At 28.0% G+C, this 26,576-nt stretch overlaps 1 protein-coding gene across 1 annotated transcript in view; it reads left to right on the top strand.

Moving 5' to 3' along the window:
• The window catches only part of LOC105847042 (uncharacterized), a 48,215-nt gene extending 23,225 nt beyond the window's left edge, over positions 1-24,990 (top strand). Inside the window, exons 5-10 of the mRNA XM_065813639.1 lie at positions 5,338-5,457; positions 6,306-6,377; positions 6,476-6,551; positions 6,801-6,847; positions 18,801-19,079; positions 24,851-24,990. Coding sequence (XP_065669711.1) covers positions 5,338-5,457; positions 6,306-6,377; positions 6,476-6,551; positions 6,801-6,847; positions 18,801-19,079; positions 24,851-24,942 — 686 coding nt within the window. The 3' untranslated portion in view covers positions 24,943-24,990. The remainder of the gene's footprint in view (positions 1-5,337; positions 5,458-6,305; positions 6,378-6,475; positions 6,552-6,800; positions 6,848-18,800; positions 19,080-24,850) is intronic.
• The last annotated feature ends 1,586 nt before the right edge of the window (positions 24,991-26,576 follow it).

The raw sequence follows: 26,576 nt of genomic DNA, 5'->3' as shown, positions 1-26,576 counted from the left end.
ATCACCTAAGAATTTGTATATTGCATATTTAATAACATGAAAAGACATACTCAATATTATAATCCATTTATTCAACAAAAAGTTGAAAATTTACAAGGTTTTTATAATTTTACAAACTTAGGTTAGGTTTCACTCATATAGTTGAAAACTAGTCATCGGAGTGACACCTAAATAAAATGAATAAACAAACAAACAAAAAATAGCATAAATAAAAGCATGTGTAAATTAATTTAATTTAAAAATAATAATAATAACAATAAAGCTATAATAAATTGAATAATAAGAACAAATAAAAACAAACTTTACACACATGAAAAGGCAAAACACAAAAACTACAAAATGAAAATGCAAACACAAAAACTTCTACAAAATTAAATTAAAAATAAATATAATCTTTTATTATTTATGGCAAAAAAAAAAGGTGTAGAAAAGTTAGTAAAATAGAAAAACAGCAAACAACAATAAAAATAATTAGCAACAACAGCACAAATAATTACAAACTTTATGCAAACGAAAAGGCATAACACAAAAACTACAAAATGAAAGCAAAAACTACAAAACGAAAATGCAAACACAAAAACTTTATAAAAATAGTAACTTTTTGTTATTTTCGGCGAAAAAAAAGGTTTAGAAAAGTTGGTAGCATTTTAATCAATGTTCAAAATTTCTTTTGTAAGTTTTTTTAACATTGTACAAATTGATGTTCAAATTTTCTTTTGTTAGTTTTTTTAAGTGTTAACTTTGAGTATTTACTTTTTAAGTGTTTCTTTGTTTATAATATGACTTGTTTTTTTTTACTCTTTATTTTCTTTTGATATTTAACACAGTTTTAGATTTTCTTTCTTTCTTTTTTTTTTTTCATCAGTTAAAAAAACGTGACCACCATCTGCAATGACCTTGCAAAAAAATGATGCAAATAATTTTTTGTTTTTAATAATAATTTTAAAGTTGCTGATATAATTATACTGATAAATAAAAACGCTTTATTAATTACTTTATGTAATACTTACAATTATTACTAAATCACATTTAAAAGACTTTAGGTAGAGCGAAAATGATATATCTACTTAATTTTATAAAGTATAAATAGAAAACAAGTTTAATAAAATGTTTCTTTTAATGTAAAAATTTTACAAATATACAGTATAAAAATACACCTTATAATCTTTTCAATTCAATTCAATGATAAAAGTTAATTCTTAAAATATTAACTAAGTTCAAATAAAATCAAGGTATTTGTTTGTACAGTCAATAAATTTAATGTTTCGAAATTATTACTGAATACAAGTAAGGGCTGCTAATCTATATAAAATTCAGGGGTAGGACCACCATGCAAATTTATTCCATAATTATAATGTTACAAAGTTATTTTTTAAAGGAAAAGTTCAACAATAAGTTTAATGCAACAATTTATTTACTTTGTTATTTAAGATTAAGTTTCACAATATTTTTGTAACATAAAAATATAACATAAAAATTTCGATTGGAGTTGGTAGAAGAAAAGGTCTTATCATTTAGCCCCGTTAATTCAACTAAAAAATACAGCTTATAAAAATAAAAAAAGAAAGAAGAAATTAAAATGTCTCAACAATCAATTTACACGCACAAATATATATACATACATTTATACATACAACACCAAGTAAATCTGTATCAACATTTTTTCATCAACAAATTGTGTCAGTATAATTAAATAATACCATACATGTTTTAAGAGCCATATAAAATAAATAAGGATGCTGTATCAATACATAAAACATTCAATTTCTAAGATAAACAAAAGTTTTTATTAAAAGGATATATTTTAAAACATAAACATACATAATAGTATAAGAATATTTTTTTCATATACATTGAGCACTCTGATTTCTCTTAGTAGTGGTCTAGCACTAGCATATATGTTTTCGTTTAATATCAATTAAATAATGTTTAAGAATGTGATAATCGTCTTTTGTTTTATTAACAACTTTAAAGTTAAATATGCTTTTATCTCAGACATTTAAAAAGCATTTTTACCAATATTTTTAAAAGAAAAGAATTCTGATTTTCTAAGACTTATTAGTCAGGTCAGGTTATCCTGCTGCTAGTAACATGTAACCCAGTACAACTTGCTTCATGCCCTGCTGACTTGTAGGATACGCTTTTTTAGACAAAGGCTAGGAGAAGCCAGCTTTTACTTAACACACCCTCTGTCTAATGGCTCTTGGTTGAGTAAAGACTAAAGATGGTGTCTTGATAGAAATGCTCATTTTAGGCAGACATTAAATGCATCCTGCTACTGATTTGTAGAAGGTTTCCATGGCAAAAACTTAAAGATTAAACAGATATAATCCATGGGTTTTGCTTGTGTCTCTGTTTTCATGACAAGGCAACTTATTCTATTATTTCCTAATGAGGGTACAGCTCTAAAACTCAGTTTTAATTGTTCTAAGGCCAGCTGGTAGTCAGATTTCCCAAACTCTATGGTAGCTCTCAGGGAGGCTGATTCCATCAATAGCTGTAAAGTATCAGAGTACTAACAGGGCCATATTTTGTATGGATGGTGTCCCTGTTCATACTTTTAGTGTGCATTGTCAAGGCCACATTCGGAGCTTTTTATTACAGCTTAGGGTTTATTAATAGTAATGAGGCAATTGTTTGGACTATTAAATAGTGTACTGAGTAGTATCTGTGCTTTGAGTCAAGTTCTTTAACAAATCCAAAAATTTCTAAAGTACCAAGCAGAAATGCATAGTAAACATTGTTGATTATTTGTATCACTCCAGCTTCTGTCTCTAAAGTGGTTAGACTCTTCTACAGCTCGTGGTCCAGACAACATACTTGTTATAGTCTTTCAGAAGTGTTCTCTGGAGCTGTTGTCTATACTAACTATATTCATAAGTATTTTACAAGTGTTTATCAGAGTCTTGCTTACCATCCTGCTGGAAAGCAGCAACTTTTATCCCTATTTTCAAAAATTTGTCTAACTACCATCCCATTAGTCTTCTTCCTATCATGAGCAAGTTTTTTTAGTTTTTAAATTTCAAACACTTTTCTTATCTCAAATCTAAAAACTTTCTAATCATCAATAAGGATTTTGATCTTCTTGTTTTACTGCTAATTTGTTAACGGTTATAAAGGTTACAATGGTTATAAAGGTTTTATTGGGCATTAGATAGATGTGGAGAGGTTAAGGCTCTTAACATTTCTAAAGCTTTGATAAAGTTTGGTTTTATACTATGATTGGAAAGAAAGGATTTAATAATATTATTAAATCCTTTCTTTCCAATCATAGTATAAAAGTTGTCCTCGATGGACAGCACTCTTCTTCATTTTCTGTAACCTCAGGCATACCTCAAGGTTCTACCCTTGGCCCTATACTTTTTTAATTTACACTAGCAATTTCCCAGAAACTCTCACATCTTAGGTAGCACTGTTTGCTGGCAATACCACCATTTATTCTTGTTTTGATATAAAGACAACACTCTCTGATTGTTTGGAAGGGAAATTTAAGCTTGAAAAGGTTCTTGCATCTGCTACAGCATGGGGTTCTCAGTGGCTGGTGAACTTTAACTCAGATAAAACTCAATTTTTTAGTTATATTAGCAATACTAGATAAGCAATAATCTTGATCTTTCTATATTTATGAACTGTAATGTACTTGATGAGTCATCTACCCTTCATCTTTTAGGGTTAACTCTTAATTTCAATCTATTTATTGTGCATGCCATTTTCTTACTCCAGATACTATTCTTTAGTTTTATAAATCTCTAATCTGTCCTTGTATTGAATATTGTTGTTATATCTAGAGTAGATCTTCAAATGATGCCCTTTCTCTTTTAAACAAAGTCCAAAAACACATTGTAAACATAGTTGGACCTGCTCTTGCAGCCAACCTCTAACCATTATTACATCTATGTAATGTTGCTTCTCTTTCTCTTTTCTACAAATACTATAATGAGCACTGCTCTAAAGAGCTAGTGTCTCTTGTGCCATCCACTAAAATTTATTCTTGTGTTACTCATCATTCAATTAAGTCTCATTCTTAACTGTGACTGTTCCTAAGTGCTCCAAAAATTTTTATTCATCTAGTTTTTTTCCTTGAACATCAGTTCTTTGGAGTTTGCTTCCTTCATTTTGTTTTACTGAATAATATAATTTGCAATCTTTTAAGTCGTCTCTATCATTATTTTGTTTTATAAGCTTCATCTTTTCTTTTCCAGTAACTTCCAACTCTAATAGTGGTTGCTTGCAGCTTTGTTGAAAGTGAAAATGTTTTTTTTTTTAAAGTTGCTGCTCAAACGAGTTATCATATTTAATTCCAAAACTCATTGTTGATCCTTTTACTGTATCTGTCCCTTCATGCTCTAAAAACTTTTATTCATCTAGTTTTTTTCCCTGCACTTCGATGCTTTGAAACTCTCTTACATCTTTATATTTTCCTGACTCATACAACCTCCAACTTTTCAAGTCTTCTTTCAATATAATAATTAACAACTAGTAGCTAGCAGTATAATAGTGGTTGCTTGCAACATTGTTGGGAAGGTTTTATTTTATTCATTTTTAACTTTTTTATGTTTTTAAAAAAAAATTTATTATGAGTTTAAAAATATTTTAATTTAACTTAAGAAATTTACTCTTACTTATTTCGTAAAAGTACTACAAACTGGAAAATTCTGTAACACAATTTTCTAATTCTATGCTCAGAAATTATATATAAAATTAAATTTTGAAAAAAAAAAAATTTAGATTTTAAATATAGTTCTAAACATGGAATGTTTTGATTTTAAAATGTTATATGTTCATGATGTCAAACTAATCCTAAATTAGAGCACGTGAAACTTTTTAGCCATGAGGAAGGCAACTTAATGAAGAGAAAAAAATTCTGATTTTTAGAAGGAGATCTTGACCTTAGATGATAGTCTTCCTACTGGTTGTATTACAATAAAAGAAACTCACTCTTGAACTGCTAAACAGGTTAGCTAATAGGTAGAGCGTCTCTAAGTAGGGTGTCTCTAAGTAGGGTGTCAGGTTATAAAAAATGTGCTTTAACTCTTTCAATATTATTTAAATAAAAAAACGTTATAATAGAAACCCACCAAAACCACCTAAGTTTAATTATGGACATTAAACATAAAAAAGTAAATTAAAAAAAAATAGTATTTGCACTATTAAAAAATTGTTTTTCAAACTATTTACTGAAATAAAGAAAAATTATATTTCCAAATCTTTTTGGGCTACCTTAAGGCTAACCTAATATATATGAAAGATGTATCAATAGTATTCAAATTTGAATGTTAATGATAAACATTTTAAAATGTTAAACAATTTATTAGATTATTATTTCATTATAATTAGATTTCAATGAATGTCAAACAAACACTGGATGCTCAAATTACAGTAGTTGTATAAACTTAGTCCGTACCTTCTATTGTAATTGTAAACTTCCCTATTTTGGAGATGGGTACAACTGTAATTGTAAGTTCATTGAATGCTACGATTTCTTTTTTCTATATTTTATATTTAATATATATATATATAAATATAAATATATATATAAATATGCATATATGTATATATATATATATATATATATATATATATATATATATATATATATATATATATATATATATATAAATACATGTATATATATATATATATATATATATATATATATATATATATATATATATATGTATATATATAAATATATATATATATATACGTATATATAAATATATATATATGTATTTATACATATATATATACATATATATATATATATATATATATATATATATATATATATATATATACGTAAATATATATGCATACATATATATATATACATATATATATATGCATACAAATATATATATATATATATACATATATATATAAATATATATATATATATATATATATATATATATATATATATATATATATATATATAATGCTCCAATTTATGTCTGTACTACAGTCTCTGTATATTTTGAGCTGATATAGTCCTGAGCTTGGTCTTCTGTGGTATTTGTTGATTTTTAAAATTATTTCACAATGGAGTTTCAATATTACAAAAGAAGTACTTATTAAGATTTTTTTAATTTTATTTGTTTGATCTTAAAAAAAGTTAACATCTTTTAAGTTTTTGAGGTTTAAGGGATTTAAATCTTTCTGAACTAATGTCAAACAGTTTTACTGTCATCTGTAGTATTTTCATTCTTACTTTTTGGCTCTTAGACTATAAATATACAAAGAATAATAATATTTTTTCTACTTGTTATTAACAATGGGTTTAAAACATATTGATATTTGTTTAGTAAAACAGTATTATTTTGATGCTCAACTTGGCGTTTACTCTACGCTACAATTTAGAGAATACACAATGCCAGGTTAATTTGTTATTTAATCAATAAAATTTATGAAGTTATTTGTGATTTAAACTTTTAATTAATTACGTATATTTAGTTTGTTTTGTGATTTTATTTAGAATTTTACTTTCGTGGTTTGTTTTATGCAAATATAACAGAAGAACTTTATGTGTGTGGATGTTATAGAAAAAATTGGTAGCATTATTATCCAACTTTTTGCAAGCTTTCTAGTAGTAAACAAATCAAGTGCAAATAGGAAAACAGCATTCAATAAAAAATTACTATCATATTATATCAAATTTTTAATATTTAAAAAAAAAAAAATATTATTTTAAATAAAATACCATTAAGTTTAATTCTATACATAGTGACTAATTGTGACATATATTATATATTATTTTGTTTAGTTTAATGCAAATTTTATTGCATTAATTTTAATTATAGGAAATATGGTTGTTTATCATCGAAAGATATTGGTCAAACATGGCATTGTAAGTAATAGTCATATTTGCAGTTTATTATTGCAATAAATAAAAATAAAATAAATAAATAAAAAGTAAATATATACTGTTTTGATAAGTTTATTTATTTTTTGAAAAGATATTTCAAAATATGTTTGTTAGTTTTACTGTACTTTATACAAATGAATGATCTTTTAAATAAGATTGCACAACAAAACCAATTCACCACAATAAAATGCTCCTAAACAAAATCTCAGTCTTTGAAAAAAATTAATTTTGTATATACCTAGAACAAGATTTTTTTTGGATTTTTCATTGAATTTTGCAAGTTTATTAAAGTATTAAAAACAGTTTTGAATTTTTTGTTTTCTGGTGTAGTATAAGGTTAATGTAGTTTGATAAATTATAAGTTTGACCATTTTCATTCAATACTAAATGCATTAGTATAAAAAACTATAAAAAGAGTGATTAAATTGATTAAATAAAGTTAATGTGTTTTTTGAAAATAAATTACAGAATTAGTTGTATTTTTTTTCTTTAAACTGATGAAAAAATTTTAAGAAAACAAAAACAAAAAGTAACAAGCCAACTGTGATGTTGAATATGATCCTTTTACTAGTCCATGTATATGGTTTACCCTAATCTACAACATTTGTTGCAGCTTAGTATGCTTCTAAAAAATGAAAGCATTATCAAAATATTCTCCAACTTTCTGTTACTTAGTGCTAGTTATAGAGAAGCTGCAAAAAAATATATATATATATATATTTATACATATATATACATACATACATTTATGTATATATATATATATATATATATATATATATATATATATATATATATATATATATATATATATATATATATATATATGTATGTATGTATGTATGTATTAGGGCTCTATGAATCGATTTGATTTGTGAAACTAGTGTTGATTTAAGACTTGATTCGAAAAAAATGATTCAAGTTTCGAATCACTATTTATTTTGTGAGTGTAACTGTTTTTTCAGATATTCAACATAAAGATGCTATCAAAATATTTTTATTTATCTCAGCCAGAGTAAAATAATTATAATCAAAAGTAATTGTAATATTGCTTCCAAACAACCGCTAAAAAATTATTACGAGCAAAAAAAATTTTTAAGTTTGGATTTCCTTATATTGCTGATGTATATATATATATATATATATATATATATATATATATATATATATATATATATATATATATATATATATATATATATATATATATATATGTATGTATATATATATTTACATATCTATATATATATATTTACATATCTATATATATATATATATATATATATATATATATATATATATATATATATACACAGTGGCGGCGTTAGGGTAGGGCCTGGTTGGGCGATGGCCCAGGGGGCCGAATATAAAGGGGCGAAACTAATTGGTTATTTTACCCTTTGCCTTTTTTTTGAATGGGGTTAAATTGAGCTAGGGGCGCCGTAGAAATCTTGCCCATAGCGCTTGTAGTGCTAAAACCGGCACTGTATATATATATATATATATATATATATATATATATATATATATATATATATATATATATATATATATATATATATATATATATATATATATATATATATATATATATATATATATATATATATATATATATATATATATATATACATATATATATATATATATATATATATATATATATATATATATATATATATATATATATATATATATATATATATATATATATATATATATATATATATATATATATATATACACATACAATTGCAATTAAAACATACCTGTGACAATTGTAGATAATATCAAAATGAATAAAATTTTTACTCAATCATTGTCTGAGTCCTATCATTTATGTTCTTGAAATCATTTATAGCAGTATGGCATTAACAGCTGAAGGCTTAATTGTTGCAGACATTTTTTATATGGTTCTGAACAATTTTTTTTCTGATTCTGTTCTTCATAGTTGCTCACCTTACATTCAATCAAGTCATTAAAGATTTAGAGATTGCACAAGATGTTCTGGTTCATCATCTGGTTGAGATTCCCACTCATTGGGCCCACTAAATAGACTGGGTTGTAAAAACTCTTGGGATATGCCTACAATTGTGTAAAGTAGTTCTCTTTGTAACAAAGCTGTAAAGTCTCTTAGTAGTTAAATGATAAAATGGCTGAATTTGTTTTATCTGAAGTTGAATGTTCTTCTGAGTCTTTAACTTCTTAGGGTGAAACTATCATTAAGTGCTTCTCCTTTATAGTGATAGCACCATCAAAGAAACCAATAGCAGCAAGAGTTTCAAAGAGATAGATGGTGAGATATAGATGGTGCTTAAAAGCTGTAGTGACAGCCTTGGCAATATCAGTACTCTTCCAATGTATTCACCAGAGTTCAAAATATGATGCCAACTAACAAAAATTGACATTGACATTTAGCAATGTTTGCAATAAGACTGCTTGTACAGATCATATGACATAATGACACCTGCATTTACATAAATAAGTAAGCTGTAAAGTACATATATGGTGTAAGTACAATCAATAAAGTAATGGTAAAAACATGTATTTTAAACTCTAAAACATGTTAAGCAAATTCTAATTACTAATCTAATTAAAAACTATTTTAGTTGTGTAGTCTTAACTTAAAAAATTATGTTGTGGATGTAAATACCCTTTTTCCTTTTTTTTTTTTGTTTCGTTTTTTTTTTTTTTAGTTTATATAAGATTTTGTAAATATCATAACGATGGCTATTGTTGGCAAAAACTTGTTTTCATGTATGGTGCACACTATCATCTGGATTTGCTAACAAATTCTGGTTTAATTTATCCTGAAAAAAAATTAAGTTTATCCTGAAGAAAAATTACAAACAAGTATAATGTTTTATTTGGCTACCAGGGTAGCATTTGATCAAACACAAATACATTAACTTTAGATTTCCAAATTCAAATACAAAAATATGTAATTATATTATATTTATACAAATTATATTATATACAAATATCCTACAAACCATCCTCAAATATCCTACAAACCATCCTCAAATATCCTACAAACCATCCTCAAATATCCTACAAGCATTTGATTATGTAAATCTAATGCTTAATATATGTACATAGCCATGCATCATAAATATTTTGCAACTTTTTTCAATATAAAATGTGTTACAAAAAAATCATATTTGTTTTATAGTATTTATTGCAAAAACACATTTTTAATAAGTTCTTAAAACTCTGATATTTTGTAATAACTTTTTAACTACAAATAAATTATGTAAAGTGTGTAAATACAAATATAGAATAATTTTTTTTAAATTTACGAACTGTTTTATTGAAATAATAATTTTTCTTTTAATTTTAGTGATTGTTGCTGCCTTCCACCCCCACCCCCTTCCACAACATTTTTAAAAATTTTTCTAAACTTTTCAGTATATCTAATGTTACTACATTTAGTTTATGTACTAATAATTTTTTGCAGATTTTTTACAGTGCGGAAGAAACAACAATTTTTATTTTTTTTTAAATGAAATATTTTGATGTTTACATTTATTTAAAGGATAATATCATTTCAATTCAAGACACTGAGAAATCATACTTTTATTTGCTAACATTCTTTGAGTTGCCCTTTGATCACAACAATGACATTGTTAAGAGATTAGGTCTTAAGAGCATTTTAGCATATCTTAAATTGGGCTGAAATACCTGTAAACATGTAGAATCTTTATTTATTAGGTGCAATGCTAAATAGCTTGATAACGAAATTAATTTGAATGATTTTACTGCAGTCAAAATAACCATAACGAATGCAAGCTCTCTATCTTCTTCTAGCACTGGTCGACCACCAAATACTGACTTTCAAGAGTGTTCTTCTAGAACTAGGTATCAAACTAAGTTAGCAAACTTCTAAAATGTCACTCGTCAAATGAGTTATTACTTGCTTTAAAAGTTTCATTAAATAAATAAAGAAAAACAGAAATGGCTAAAGCAATCAACAAAATATGTTTAGATAAGAATGTAAAGTCTTCAACGCTTTCTGGAAATGAAGCATTAGCTTTAATGCTAGATTCAAATATGACCAAAAGCTGCTTTTAAATACCATATTTAAAATAAATGCAACCTGTATCCTGTATGTAACAATATTAAAGCATCAAAACTTTTGTGCTACCCTAACAATATGATTTTTACTGACTATACTACAAGCATACCACTGCAAAGTTTATGTGACCTCACAGCTCAAATACTTAGTCAATTTAAAAATGATATTTTAATAATGGGAAGCCTATTTCAGTAAAACATATCATTCAAGTTACAATAATAGATGGCAAAGTTCATGCTGCCTTATCGAATGTAACAAGCTCTAATTGGTGTTGCTATATGTGTGGATGTTCACCAAAAGACATAAACAACATCAACAAAGTTATAAAACTTCCCTATTTACTGGATAAGTTTCTGCTGCATTCTTGCATTTGTTTATATATATATATATTAAAAACAACTATCTGAGCGCTTTTCAACCTTCTGTTCTATTACATAAAATTGTATATAAATACAAAGTTATAATTCCCATGACAATTATAAAACTACAATAGTCATTAAAAACCATAAATGAATGCGTGACTTTATCACGTTTATCTGCGTGACTTTTACCACATATACATAATAATTTTAATTTACTAACTTTAATAGAACATGCCCTCTTGGTGAATTAACTCATAAGTCTAATTGTTGTGGGGCTCTTATATTATTCGTCCAGCGCGTTATCTTTTGTTTGTTGTCTTCGTTTATTTCTTTGTCTCCGTTTACTTTGTTCTCTTTGTTTATTTCGTTCTCTTCGTTTATTTTGTTGTCTTTGTTTATTTCTTTCTCTTCGTTTATTTCATTATCTTTGTTTATTTCGTTCTCTTCGTTTACTTCGTTCTCTTTGTTTACTTCGTTGTCTTTGTATATTTATTTCTCTTCATTTATTTCGTTCTCTTTGTTTATTTCATTCTCTTCATTTATTTCGTTCTCTTCATTCTCTTCGTTTATTTCATTCTCTTCGTTTATTTCATTCTCTTTGTTTTTTTCGTTCTCTTCGTTTACTTTGTTCTCTTCGTTTATTTCATTCTCTTCGTTTATTTCGTTGTCTTTGTTTATTTCTTTCTCTTTGTTTGTTTTAACTTTTAATGATGGCAACGCTGTTTCCGTGAGAATACTGGATGCCATTATTTCCAAATTCTCCCTTTTCTTTTAAAACCTTGCAATCGTTTGATGCAGTCTTTGGCTTGATGATTGTGTGAATAGTTCTTGCATTTTGCTTTGCAGTCCCGTGCATAATGTCCAAATTTCCCACATTTAAAACATGTTAATGTTATTGTTTTTTTCTTTGCTTCATCAATGTTCATTGCTGCAATATATGTTTACAGTTGACAGGTAAATCGTTGATGGTTGCCATCAAATACTGGTGGCATAATGGCCAAAATAACTTGTTGCATTCTTGCATTCGTTTATATATAGATATTAAAAACAACTATCTGAACGTTTTTCAACCTTCTGTTCTATTACATAAAATTGTATATAGATACAAAGTTATAACTCCCATGACAATTATAAAACTACAATAGTTATTAAAAACCATAAATGAACGCGTGACTTTCATCATGTTTATCTACGTGACTTTTACCACGTATACGTAATAATTTTAATTCACTAACTTTAATAGAACAGTTTCAGTATGGATTTTCTACACTTCATTCACAGAAAAGATTTGAGTGTCTCATTCATATTTCATATAAGGTACCAATCAAAAAATGGCAAGCAAGAGGAGACACAGAGAAAGCTTTTGTTGAAGAATGAAAAATAAATAAACAAAAAATGGGACTTATTCTTGACTACGTAATAGGTTGAGGTTCTGGAAATTCAAATGAAAGCAATACTGCTCAAAAAGCCTTTTCAAATGAAGATAAGTTTGCCGAAATTACAGGAATAAACAAAAAATTAATTGAAAGTTGGACATAATCTTAATTTGCATATCTAGTGAATTTCAAATAGATACTTGTAAATTTTTCACTTATTTTATCTGGAGACCGCAAAGCTCTATTCATACATGTACCATTGGTGTTACATGCCTCAGAATCTTCACAAGATTTTAATTCATGGAGAAGAAGTAATAGAAAGTCTATTATTGCCAATAGCTCTATTTAGTGAAGAAGCTCAAGAAGCTAGAAATAAAGAATTTAGAAAATATAGGGAACATCATTTCTGTAAAAATTCAAGAATAAAGACAAATGAAGATGTAATGAAAAGACTTTAATGTACATCTAATCCATCTTATAGAAAAACTGTTTCATCAGTAAAAAAAAAAAAAATTACCTCCGGGTGTTGTTGAATTTTTTACTTGCAAGAATTCTAGGTTCAAGAATAAAGACAGATATAATTCGTAACATTTAATAGTAATTAAAAAAAAAAAAAATTTTCATGTAGATTTTTAAGTTTTTAGCAATAACTATGAGCTTGGTATTTATTTTTTATGGTTTGCATAATTAATCTATAAAAGTTCTAATAAAAAAGTTCAAAAAATAATTTTGGTGCAAAAAACACGATTTTGTCACACTGTGCACCCCCATAAAAAGAATAACAATTGTATTTATCAAAAAACTTATCCAGATACAAGATTATTTATAACTTCATTTTTAATTGTAAAAAATCGACTTTATAACAAATTTAAAATTTTTTTTTTCTTCTTGCTTTTCTGTTAGCAAGTAATCAATGAGGCTTTCCAAGTCATTTTATTAATTAGTTGGTATTTAATGGATAACATGGCAAGGTTTCTTGAACGCAGGCACTCATTTTAGATTTAAGGTAACTTTTTATCAATTTTAGTTTTGAAAAACTTCTCTTACATCTAGCCACACATACAGTAGTTGTAAGAAAAATTTGAAGCAGCATAAGGATATTTGGAACTGTTATATGTTCAATCCTCATGTTTGGAGGTAGATCTGTGTATCATTTATTTCCAGTAGGACTGACTCCCACAATTTTAGAAATCACTCACACAAAAAAAATGATTGCATTGCAGTAAATTGCTCCACAGGATTTACACAGCACAGACTTTTTAGTAATTTTTTTCACTATACTTCCTTTATCTCCTTTTGCACTCCATTATGTTTCCATTATGCTCTTGGCACTATGACCGGTGACAAAAGTTGAAACATAACAGCGATAAGTCAAAGAAGAGAAAAATATGATTAACTGCTTCATAGTTTCAAAAAATGTAACAGAATATACAGCATCATTCACAACTGCTAAATTTAGTGAATGTTTTGTACATGCAACAACTTCTGCTTTGCTGTTGATTTTCTTTATGCGCATCTGAATACCAGTTAGGTGACCAGACATCACAGCAAAATTATTATATGCTTGTCCTCTAAATTTTGAATATCTATTCCATCACTTTCTGATTTTTCCAATATTGTAGTTGAAATCGACTCAGCATTTTTCTCTATTGTGACAATGAAATCAAAAAAGGCTTTTGCAACATACATTTGGTTTCCATTAATCCTAACATTGCATAAACCTTTGCTGATTTGATCCTCATGAGAAGTATCAAAGATGCTGTCAAACACCAATAATTAGTACCAATATCTGTTCAATGACTTTTCTTCTGACTTTTTTCCCAAAATTTCAATAAACTTATTTTGAATGGTTAGTGACAAGTAAGATATAGAATATCTTTTCCTAGATTTATTCTTAAAATGTGTTTGCATAGCACATGGTTATATTTTTCCAACAAATGAACTAGTTCTGAAAATTTTTTTGAGTAGTTTCATCTTGATCTTCATTGCCTATAATTTTCTCAATGACTTTTGCAATTTGCAAAGTCATTGCAGTTGAAAATATAAATTGAAGATATTCGCATTATAATAACTAGTTTGATGCTTTTAAAAAAAAGTATCAAGTATTGTGTTAGGCTGTTTGGTAGGGATGCAAAACAAATAAGTTTTAAAATTTTTAAAATAAATTTGTAGCCCCTAAATAAGTGCTGCCCAGCTGGCCCCCACTACACCATTCTTCCTACACCACTCAAAAAATACAAGGTTTTTTTAATACAATATTGATAAAATAGTATACTAAATAGAAGAATGAAAACAAAGTCTTTTTACAAATATTCCTTAAAAACAAATTTTTAACTTATTTTAGTGTTAAGAACAAATTTTTTTTTCCTAAAACAGCCAAAACATCAATAATTGGATCGAATTGTTTATAAGATATGCAGTAAACATACATATAAGATCTAAGTGGTAATGAGGATCAGACAGAGCTTCCTTGTGTGTCCTGTGTTACTTGCAGATCAGCTTTGGAGGGCTGACAATAGGGAAATTAAAAAGCATGTTAATAGTCATTATTCAGGTGTGAAAAAAACCAACTAACCACACTGCAGACTACTGTATGATCAGTTTGTTAAGATAAAAATTAGAAATAAAATGAAATTAATATATCCTGATATTCTGTCATTAATTGTGCTAGTTCTAAAAATTGGATTCTTACATGGAAAGGTGTTGTTTTACAAAGTGTGAACCAATATCTATCTACATATGATGATAATCAGTATTTATCTACATATGATGATAATCAATATCTATCTACATATGATGGTAATCAATATTTATCTACATATGATGACAATCAAAATCTAAATATGATGCATTTTAAAGAAGATCACAACAGTATTAAACTTATTGTTCAAGAAGATAAATTACAGCTAACATTTTTAAATAAAGATCATTTTAAATTCTATAACCAACTTTTGTCAGGTCATCCTGCTCCTGCTAACATATAACTCAGTACAACAATTTTGTCCTTGTTTCATGTCCTGCTGCCTTGTAGGATACGTTTTTTTAGGCAAAAGCTAGGAGAAGCCAAGTCTGAAATATAACACCTCCCGCCACAAATGCCTAGGCGTTTATATTTGTAAGAATTATATTATTTGTCGTGAAACTAGGTTTGAATCCACAGACTATTCTTTTATGTACTTTTATTTTAGTACCACTTCACTCTATCACTTTTCTCTTTCTTCCAGATTGTTCTTTATCTCAAGCCTTTATCTTTCAACCAATATGGTTGTTATTGGTGACTTTAATGCTCATCATACTGAATGACTTGGTTCTAGTGTCAGTGACTCTTCAGGCATTAAGGCCTTCAACTTTTGCCTCTTTCAATCTCCAACACAAACACCAACTTTTTAACTGGCTTTTCATAAAATCCAAGTCATTTACCTTCTCTACTTGATTAATGTCTTGTTTTTGATCCTAGTCAGTGCTAAGTTTCTCCTTATTTGCACTAAGGTTCTTCTGATCATAGTTTAATTTCTCTAAAACTATAATCTCATGCTTCTTCATCAACAGAATTTCCCTATCATTGTACCTCTTGCAACTACCTTGAAGCTGACTGGGACTCTTTCTGTGATTTTCTTACTGATGGCCCTTGGGTCGAAATCTTCTGTCTTCCTAATGATAAATGTGCTTCTTATGTAAATTTTTGGATTTAGGTTGGTATGAAATTTTTCATTCCTTCTTGACAATTCCAGGTCAAGCCTCACTCTTCTCCATAGTTTTCCTCTCAATGTACTGCTGCAATTTCAAATCAAAATCATTACTTCCATATCTATCTATAAAACAGTTCTCCAGAAAACAGATGTCCGATTAATATTGCTAAAAACCATTGTAAAAAGCTTTTTTCTAATGGCAAAGCCCTTTTACAGTTTTTATAATAAGGGCAAATCTGTTACTCCACCTCTCTTTAAAGATTCAGGCTTTGTTACCTCACCTAAAGACAAAGCTGAATTGTTTGCTAAAAACTTTTTATCAATCTTATTTCTTGTTTCCACTAATCACATTCTACTGATATAGCCGACGAATAGGTTGATCCATTGTTTGACATTTGTATCACTATAGCTTTTGTATCTAAAGTGATTTCCTGCTTAGAATCTTCTACAGCTTGCGGTCTGGACAACTTAATTGTTATAATCTTGTAGATGTGTTCTCTGGAGCTGTCACCTATCCTTTCAAAAATATTTAACAAATGCTTATCAGAGTCTTCTTTACCACGATGCTAGAAAGCGGCATCTGTTATCCCTAATTTCAAATATTTTTGAGAGCGATCTGACTTGTCTAACTACTGTCCCATTAGTCTTCTTCCTTTCATAAACAAGGTTTTTGAGTCTTTAATTTAAACACTCAATCTCTTATCTTGAATTTATTAACTTATTTTATGATCATCAGTTTAGATTTTGATCTTCTTGTTCTACTGCTGATTTGTTAACAGTAATAACCAATAGGTTATATTATACATTAGATAGATGTGGAAAGGTTAGAGCTATCACTAAAAGTTTGCATGCTGGTTGTCTTTATAAGCTCTCCTCTTACAGTGTATCAGGTAGCATCTTTAAGATTATTGAATCCTATCTAACCAATCATAGTACAAAAGTTGTTCTCGATGGACAGAACTCTTTTTCATTTCCTGTAACTACAGGGGTTGCTCAAGGTTCTATCCTTGGCCTTATACTTTTTTTAATTTACATTAATGATCTCTCAAAAACTCTCAAATCTAAATTGGTATTGGCTGCTGATAATTCTACCATTCTTGTCTTGATAAGAAGCTAAAATTCCCTGATTGTTTGGGGCATTTTAGCTTGAATAGAATCTCGCTTCTGCTACAGCATAGTTCTCTTAGTAACTGGTGAGGTTTAAATCAGATAATACTCAATTTTTTTTCAGCTAATTGTTATCAAACAATCTAGATCTACCTATATTTATGAATGGTAATATACTCGATGAGCCATCTACCCTTCGTCTTATAGGATTATCTCTTACTTCTAGTCATTCTTGTAAACCATATATCAAATCCATTGCAAAATCAGCACCTGCTAAGTTTGCATCTCTTAATCATGCTCTCTATTTTCTTACTCCGGATTCTATACTTTATTTCTAACCTGTCCTTGTATGGAATACTGTTGCCATATCTGGAGTGGATCTTCCAATGATGCCCTTTATCTTTTAGACAAAGTGCAAAAACGCATTATAAACATAGTTGGACCTGTTCTTGCAGAAAATCTTCAACCATTGTCACATTGTTGTAATGTTGCTTCTCTTTTTCTTTTCCTTAATACAATAATGGGCACTGCTCTTAAAGAACTAGCGTCTCTTGTGTTATTTATTAAAATTCATACTCGTGTGCTGGTGATTCAATTAAGTCTCATCTTTTTACTGCTCCTAAGTGCTCCAAAAGTTCTTATTTGTCTAGTTTTTTTCCTTGAACATCAGTTCTTTAAAATTTGCTTCCTTCGTCTTCTTTTCCTCATTCATATCATATGCAATTATATTAGTTGTTTCTTAATCGTTATCTTGCTTGATAAACTTCATCTTTTTATCTTCCAGTAACTTCCATCTCTAATAGTGGTTGCTTGCAGTCTTGTTGGAAGTGAAGATGTTTAAAAAGAAAAAAAAAAACTAATTTTTTTTGTACATACATTCCTTGTATAAAATCTTTATTTTTTTGAAAATAGAATTGAAATAGTTTAGGACTTTTTACAATAAACAAAGTTTTGTTTTAAAATAAAATTGAGTTATGTATTACTTTTTAGAAGATAACTTTTAACAAGTTCTTTTCTAAAATATTTAACAAATTCATGAAATATATAAACCATAACATAATTACTAATATTTTTACTATTTTTAATATTTTAATCATAAACTAATATTTTTCAATAACATGCTTTCAAAGAAAGGCTCATTTTTGTAAAACAGATTTTTTTAATTTTCCATCATAGTTTTGTAAGAATAATTTCTGTTAAATTTTTTTTTTAATTTTCTTTTAAACAATATAAAATTTTTAAAGCATTTGATAATTTCTTTTAACACTTTTTTTGTTTATTCTGTTTAATACTTTCTTTGTTTATTTGAGTAATTTTTAAATTAAGATACTCACCAACGACTTGATTTGATTTTTGGTCAATCAGCTGATGGTAATGTGTATGGATATTCTACATTTGATAGATCATATTTGATGATGCACTTTTCACTAAAAAGATGGTTTTCAATACCACCCTCTGCATATGAAAGAGCACGCAGCAGTATTGATTTTTATTCAGACAAAGTTGTGATTCCTACTTCAAATATTTCAGTTGATCCAAGACGTAATGAAATTATTCTTCCGCTACAACAAAGCATTTATAGGATTAATAAACATATTCTTGCAGGTAATATTTTCATTAGATTACTTTGTCATCTTACAACCAGTATTTTGTATTTTTACTTAAAATAGATAGGGTAATTATGGTAATTAATAGAGTAATAGAGGTAATTATGGACACAGTGAAGTTTAGGCAACATTCAAGCGTTTTACCTTTTGATGCTTAAATGTCTGCTTTGTAAAATAAGATGTTTTTTTTACTCCAACCATTGTTTTGCCCATTTCTTTTTTTTTTTTATAGCTAAAGCCAGTTTAATATTTAGAACAAATGGGTAAGTATAAAGAAAAAAAAGAAAAAGCGAAACAAGTTTTAAAGCTTATTGAGTTCATCATAGCATAATATGAGTAAATAAAATTATATAAAGTAAAAATTTTTAATCACAATTTTTTTGGTGATTCAAAATATTTTCCATTATGTATATAATTTTACTAGAGATTTCAGCAGCTCTTTTTGTTATTTGAGATAACTCTTAGACATGGAGCAAACTCCAAACTTAAATGTTTATGCATATATCAAATAAGAGTGTTTTTCAAAAATTTATGATGATATGGAACACCTGGAAACAACTAAAACTCTAAATTACTCTCTCCCCAACTCCATATGCGGAGGAATAAATTACTGAGTTTACAATTACTATTTTAAACTAAATTCATATTAACAGACAGATTTCAAATTTTATTTAACATTTTAGTTTTCAAAAGTTAAGTTTCCAAACCCTCTTGTAGAGCGATACAACCTTTGATTTTTTTTAATGAATAAGTTCTGGCTTGTCTTCTAGGGAGATAGTGGGATCATACTTTGAATTTTCTGCTTTTGAAGCAAGCGCTTTTTGATTACATTATTTGCAAATTATTTATTATTAGTTTTATTTCTTTTTTTGTATAAAACTTTTAAGTAAAACACAATATTTCAACTTACCTTCAGCAGTCAACTACCCTTGATCTCCTGTGCATAAGGAAAAAATAATCCCAATATTATACAATACTTAGTTTATTGTAAGCTTTGTTTAAAGTATGTGTGTTACTTTGTTTTAACTTTGAAAGAAAAAGCATCGTGACAGTTGTCATAATGTTTTCACTAAAACAAATTATTGCTGAAAACTCTTTTTTAAAGTACAAAATATGTTACTATAAAAGTTATAAATAATGTATTTATATATTAATAATCTTCAACATTGTTTTTTGTGTTAATAAATATTGTTTTTATAAATATTAATTTTTTTTTCTTAGCAACAGAGGGCGATTGGTGTGCTGGCTTGAATTTATTATGTTATGGGGACACACTTTAATAATGTCACAAAAGTTTTAGCAATTTTTTAACCCCAATTAAACTGTGTTCCAATATGTCACAAATATACAAATAACCTCACTTATTTAACTCTACTTTATTAACATCTTTTCCATAATTGTAATAAATAAGCAAATGTTTTGAAGAAAAATAGGTAATAAATCTAGTGACTACAAAGTAGTTAAGATATGGCTCTGAGGACCACCTAGCCTAATTCTTTATTACACAAAAATGTTAACTGAATATTTATATATTGCACCTTACCAAAAATAAAAGGGTACGTGCTATGTTAATGTGATATATATTATGTACATATACGTTTTGTATTATACTTTATATATACTTTATGTATTTTGTTATTTTGTTATAGACTAGTATAATTATAGCTCTTTTGAGCCAACATAATTAATTTGGTTATTCTTTACAATCAAAAGAGCTAATTTTATTATGAAATAAAAGAAAGACGGAGGGGTTCCTGAAACCTGATAAACTTGATATAGATCCGAACTCAACAGATGCAGCAAAAACATACAACCATTGGTTAAGAACATTCTACAATTTTGTGAGTACAGTTGATGATAACTCCATTAAGCTTAATCTTCTAATCAATTATATTGAACCTAATTTCTATGAATTCATATCAGAATGTGATGATTTTGAACAAACAACAAGTATTCTTGAGTCAATCCACATAAAACCAAAGAATGAAATATTTGCCAGACACATTTTGTCAACACGGAAGCAAAAACCGAGTGAATCAATAGATCAATTCCTAAATGAACTTAAAAATTTGTCTAAAGACTGTAGGTTCACTGCTGTAAGTGCTGAGCAATATAAATCTGAAATGATTTGCAATGCGTTTATAAATGGCTTACTCTCCAACATAATACGCTGACGCTTACCAGAAAACAAGACCTTAGACCTTTCATCAGCCTTTGACCAAGCTAGATCTTTAGACGTAGCCCAACAAAATTCAAACTTATACTCACAATCAACTATACCTATCTCTGCCTCTATTCAGAAAATCAAATTATCTTTGCAAAAATAATCCATAACTGATAATCACTTAGCTGCTATAGTAAAATCAAAACAATTGTGCTGGTTTTGTGGAAATATAAGACATCCACGTTCTAAATGTCCTGCTCATGAAGCTATCTGTCACAAATGTAAAAAGATTGGTCATTTTGAAAAACTTTGCAGATCATCTAATGTTTCTGCTGCTATTCCTAAAATTGATTATGATTACTTCTGTGCCACCATATCAGCTTCAGCAAACTCTCTCTTCAGAGTCTGTCATAGCATCATTATTAATGATAAGTATAAAGCAGAAGCTTTAATTGATAGTGGGAGTACAAACAAAAGTTTCATTAACAATTAACTAGTGGCTCTATTGAATTTAGATGTTATTTATGAACAGAGTGTAATCGGAATGGCATCAGCTTCTTTATCAGCAAAATCAGATGAATATTGTTATGTTTGAATAAAACAAAATCTAAGTCAAGTTGCATGTGCTAGATAACTTATGTATAAACATTATTTTTGGCACAGATTTTTAAGAGCTGCATAAGAGTATTACCATTAAGTATGGTGGGAAAAGACCACCCATAACATTCGCAGCTTTAACAACAATGAAAACTGAGCCTCCTGAATTGTTTGCTAATCTCATGAAAGATTGTCGACCGATTGCCACTCGATCTAGAAATTATTCTCAAAGAGATAAAGAATTTATTAAATCTGAAATCCACGGCCTGGTCCAAGCAGAAATAATAGAGCCTAGTAATTCACCTTGGCGTGCCCAGATCTTAGTAGTAAATGAAAAGACTAAACTTCGTATGGTTGTTGATTATTCTGAAACTATTAATAAGTATACCCAATTGGACGCATATCCTCCACCTAACATTGAAACAATTGTAAGCATAATTTCCAAATACAAAATTTATAGTACTCTCGACCTTCGCTCAGCATACTATCAAATACCTTTATCAAAAAAAAATTGACCATACACTGCTTTTGAAGCTGACAATATGTTGTCGCGTTATACTAGAATGCCTTTTGGAGTTACCAATGGATCTGCATGTTTTCGACGCAAAATAGATAACTTTGTTAGAACATATAAACTAACTGACTGCTTTCCTTTCATTGATAACATTATGATATGTGGTAATTGTTAGAAAAAACATGATGAAAATCTACTTAAGTTCAGATTAGCTGCTATTGATCTTGGAATTACATTTAATGAAGAGAAGCGTGTATTTTCAACTAAGGCTTTAGATTTTTTAGGTTACCGTATATCTTATGGATCCTTAACACCAGATCCTCAGAGACTTGCTCCTCTCATTAAATTTTGATAATGCAAAGTCTTTACAGCGTATTATTGAAATGTTCTTATACTATGCAAAATAGATAAGAAAAGTTTTCAGATAAAATCAGACCTTTGAACTCTGTTACCCAATTCCCACTCAATCAGCAGCAAATATCTGCTTTTGAAAGATTAAAAAATGAGCTTGTTCAATCTTCCATGCAAACCATTGATGAGAATATACCTTTTACTGTAGAGACTGATGTTTCTGATTTTGCCATATCCGTCACACTTAACCAGGATGGAAGGCCTGTTGCCTTCCATTCACGAACCCTCCAAGGGAGTGAACAATACTATTCATCAGTGGAGAAGGAAGCTCAAGCAATAGTAAGCCATAAATCATTGGCGCCATTTTTGGGTCGACATTTTATTCTCATCACTGACCAACGATCTGTGGCATTTATGTATAATTATAAATCAAGCAGTAAAATAAAGAATGATAAAATAATGCGTTGGAGAATAGCTTTGTCTTCATATTCTTATGATATCCATTATCGTCCTGGCCAATGTAATAGTGGTCCAGATACATTTACTCGTGTTAGATGTGCAGCAATAAGTTCAGAATTGTTATATGAATTGCATGCTGCACTTTGCCATCCTGGTGTTGCTCACCTTTATCATTTTATTCAATCAAGAAACCTCCCTTATTCAGTAGAAGATGTAAAACAAATATGTAGAGTATAAAATATGTAAAGAAATAAAACCCAAGTACTATCGCCCAAATGACGTTCACCTTGTTAAAGCAGCTCAGCCATTCAAACGTATATCTATTGACTTCAAAGGTCCATTACCTTTTTCTATCCCTGAACAATATATGCTAACAATCGTAGACGAATACTCACGTTTTTCCTTTGCTTATCCTGTAAAAGATATGACAACTCAGACAATAATAAACTGTTTGGCTGATCTTTTTTCTATGTTTGGTATGCTTAGCTATGTTCATTCTGATCGTGGATCCTCATTAATATTTTCTGAATTAAAGCACTGGTTCTTATCAAAAGAGATCGCAACTAGCAGAACAACCCCTTACAACCTGACTGGAAATGGGCAATTTGAAAGATACAATGGAATTATTTGGAAATCGATGTTACTCACTCTTAAATCTCGAAATCCGCCTATATCATCATGGAAAAGAGTTCTACCTGATGCACTTCATGCTATAAGATTTCTATTATGTACTTCTACTAAATGTAGTCCACATGAACGTCTTTTCAATTTTCAACGAAGTTCATCATACTTATAAATAGAAATGTGATGCAAAGTAAATATAAAGATTCAGTAAATGAGGTTCAGCTCATCGAAGCAAATCCTCATTATGTTTATGTGCGATTTCCTAGTGGTCATGAGACTACAGTGTCTACTAAACAGCTGGCTCCCATTAGAACAACTCCTATAATACAAACATCAAACAACAATTTAGAGGTAACAGCCATAGATAACTATCCTCCAACCCTTTATGGTAGCAATAAAACTCCATTAATCTCCGAAAAGGAACTAGAGAACAAAATGAATCCTATAGAACAAATCAACATTTTTCCTCGTAGATCTTCACAAATTTCTAAAGCACCAGAAAAACTTAACTTATAAATACACCTGAACACTTTTAAGAGGAGGGTGAATGACATGTTAATGTGATATATTTATGTAAACACATACGTTTTATATTATACTATATATATACTTTATGTATTTTGTTATTTTGTTATAGACTAGTATAATTAGAGCTCTTTTGAGCCAACATAATTAATTTGGTTATTCTTTACAGTGTGCGATCCTTCTATAACATTTTGTCAAACTTTCAACATCAAAAGTAATTTTATTTTAAAAAATTTTCCATGCTGTAGATGATGATGCACCTCTATTCCTTTGTATGCTTTAAAAATAAATATTAAATAAATTTGTGGACTTTGGACCTGGAGATAAAACTCTATTACTTTGACTTTAGACCTAGAGATAACTTTTCATGACTTTGGCTTTACACCTGGAGATAAAATTCTATGACTCAGACTTTAAACCTAGAGATAAAATTTTATGGCTTTACAGCAAAATTGTTATAGCTATTGAGATTTTGATATAATTTGTATTATTTGTACTGTGTGTAAGGTGTGACAATCTTTTAATTTTTTTTTAGTTACATTAGATGGACTTTCGAAATGCTTAAATGAGACAGAGTACCTTTGGGTTTCTTATTTTCAGTGGCAAAATCTTCCATTTTTAGACTAAATATAATTGTATTTTTGAGTAATTAGTAAAACGTTAATAATAAGTCAATAGCAGTTTTTTTTCAAAACGGTTAGTGTTTTTTACATTTTTTAAATTTTAAACACATTTTTTATTTGTTTAATTTTTTATTACATGTAAAAATGTTTTAGTTGCTAAAATTGGCATAGAAAGTATCACTTAGGAGTCAAAATTAAAAATTTTAAAACTTCGACTAGCACTCGTAGGTTCTAATGTATTATGGAAAATTCTGATATTATTTTAATTCTGATAATATAATATTTCTGAAAACATTAACATTTAGCTACCGGAAACGGGATTTAAACCTACGTTTTTAATAAAAATTTACCTCTTTTACTTAAGGTTTAATTTTAAAAGATTTTAAACCATTAATCTAATGCATTAAAATGTTATAAAATAGAAACAATTCATGTATAATATACCTGATAAAGTTAACATTGATTCCCATGATTTGTGGGCCAAGAATGTATTAATGCGACTAGCTCTTCCAACACAATAACTCATGCCACTAAACTCATCAGTGCAACTTCTTGCATTGATGAGTTACGTGGTTTTTTTTTTATTAACTATTGATTTAACTTGCTGCATATTAAATATTCTAATTTAAGTAAAATCTATTGGTTAAATGGAGTATCTAGGTATATTGTAGATAGGTCTATAGTTAAAATGAAAACAGATAAGGAGTTATAGACTTTAAACGTCACAAAATGTCATTAATTTTCTTGATTTTTAACACTTTTTCCCCCATTATAGATTAGCAAAATGATCCATAAAAACTTTTTCAAAACCAACTTAATTCTATTCTGAAAGCTTTATGAACCTCGGACCTATTGGCTCTGAACCAGAACTATAACCACCTCGTTTCGGGTGCTTGAATAATTCTAGTTAATTTGCTTTTAAGTGGAACCGCTTCATTTTCAAATAAGCCATTATAAAACTTTTTTTTTTAATGTGGTACTTTTAAGCAGTTGATATAAAAATTTTACTATAATTAGAAATTTTGCTAGGAGGTTGGTGATAACAACAGTTTATTGAGATATTTTTTTATTTGTTAAAATTTCTATCGTTAAAACCTCGTTATCGACATCAGATATACTCGTGTCGTGCAAAGTAAAATATCATAAGTTTTTCCTTAATAATTAACATAACCAATAAAACCGAATAATTACAAAATTTTATCTAGCGCGATAAATTTAATAAATACCTGGCTTTTATTTAATTTTTTTAATTTAAAAAATTAAAGCCGGTAACTTTAGTGATTATTAATAACTAATGGTCTTAAACAAATCAAATTCACTTTAGGAGTTTTTATTAACTTATCAAAAGCATTTGATACAGTTGATCACTGCATCCTATTTAATAAACCAAAGCACTATGGTATAATTAATGAAACTTACAATTGGATTAAAAGTTATCAAATCTTACCACTAGAAAACAATACGTATGTAGTACACAATCTGGAGTATTAAATGTTTTATGTAGAGTTCCCCAATAATCTAACCTTGTTTCTTTTTAATTTATATAATTGATTTTTGCAATGTGTCTTTAAAACTGAATTCAGTCATGTTTGCTGATGATGCAAATCTTTTTCTTACTAACGATGATATTAGGAAATT

Source organism: Hydra vulgaris, chromosome 12 (assembly GCF_038396675.1).
Source record: "Hydra vulgaris chromosome 12, alternate assembly HydraT2T_AEP".
NCBI lineage: Eukaryota > Metazoa > Cnidaria > Hydrozoa > Anthoathecata > Hydridae > Hydra > Hydra vulgaris.
Note: the sequence above shows the minus strand (reverse complement) of the source record. Positions and strands in the feature narration are given on the sequence as shown.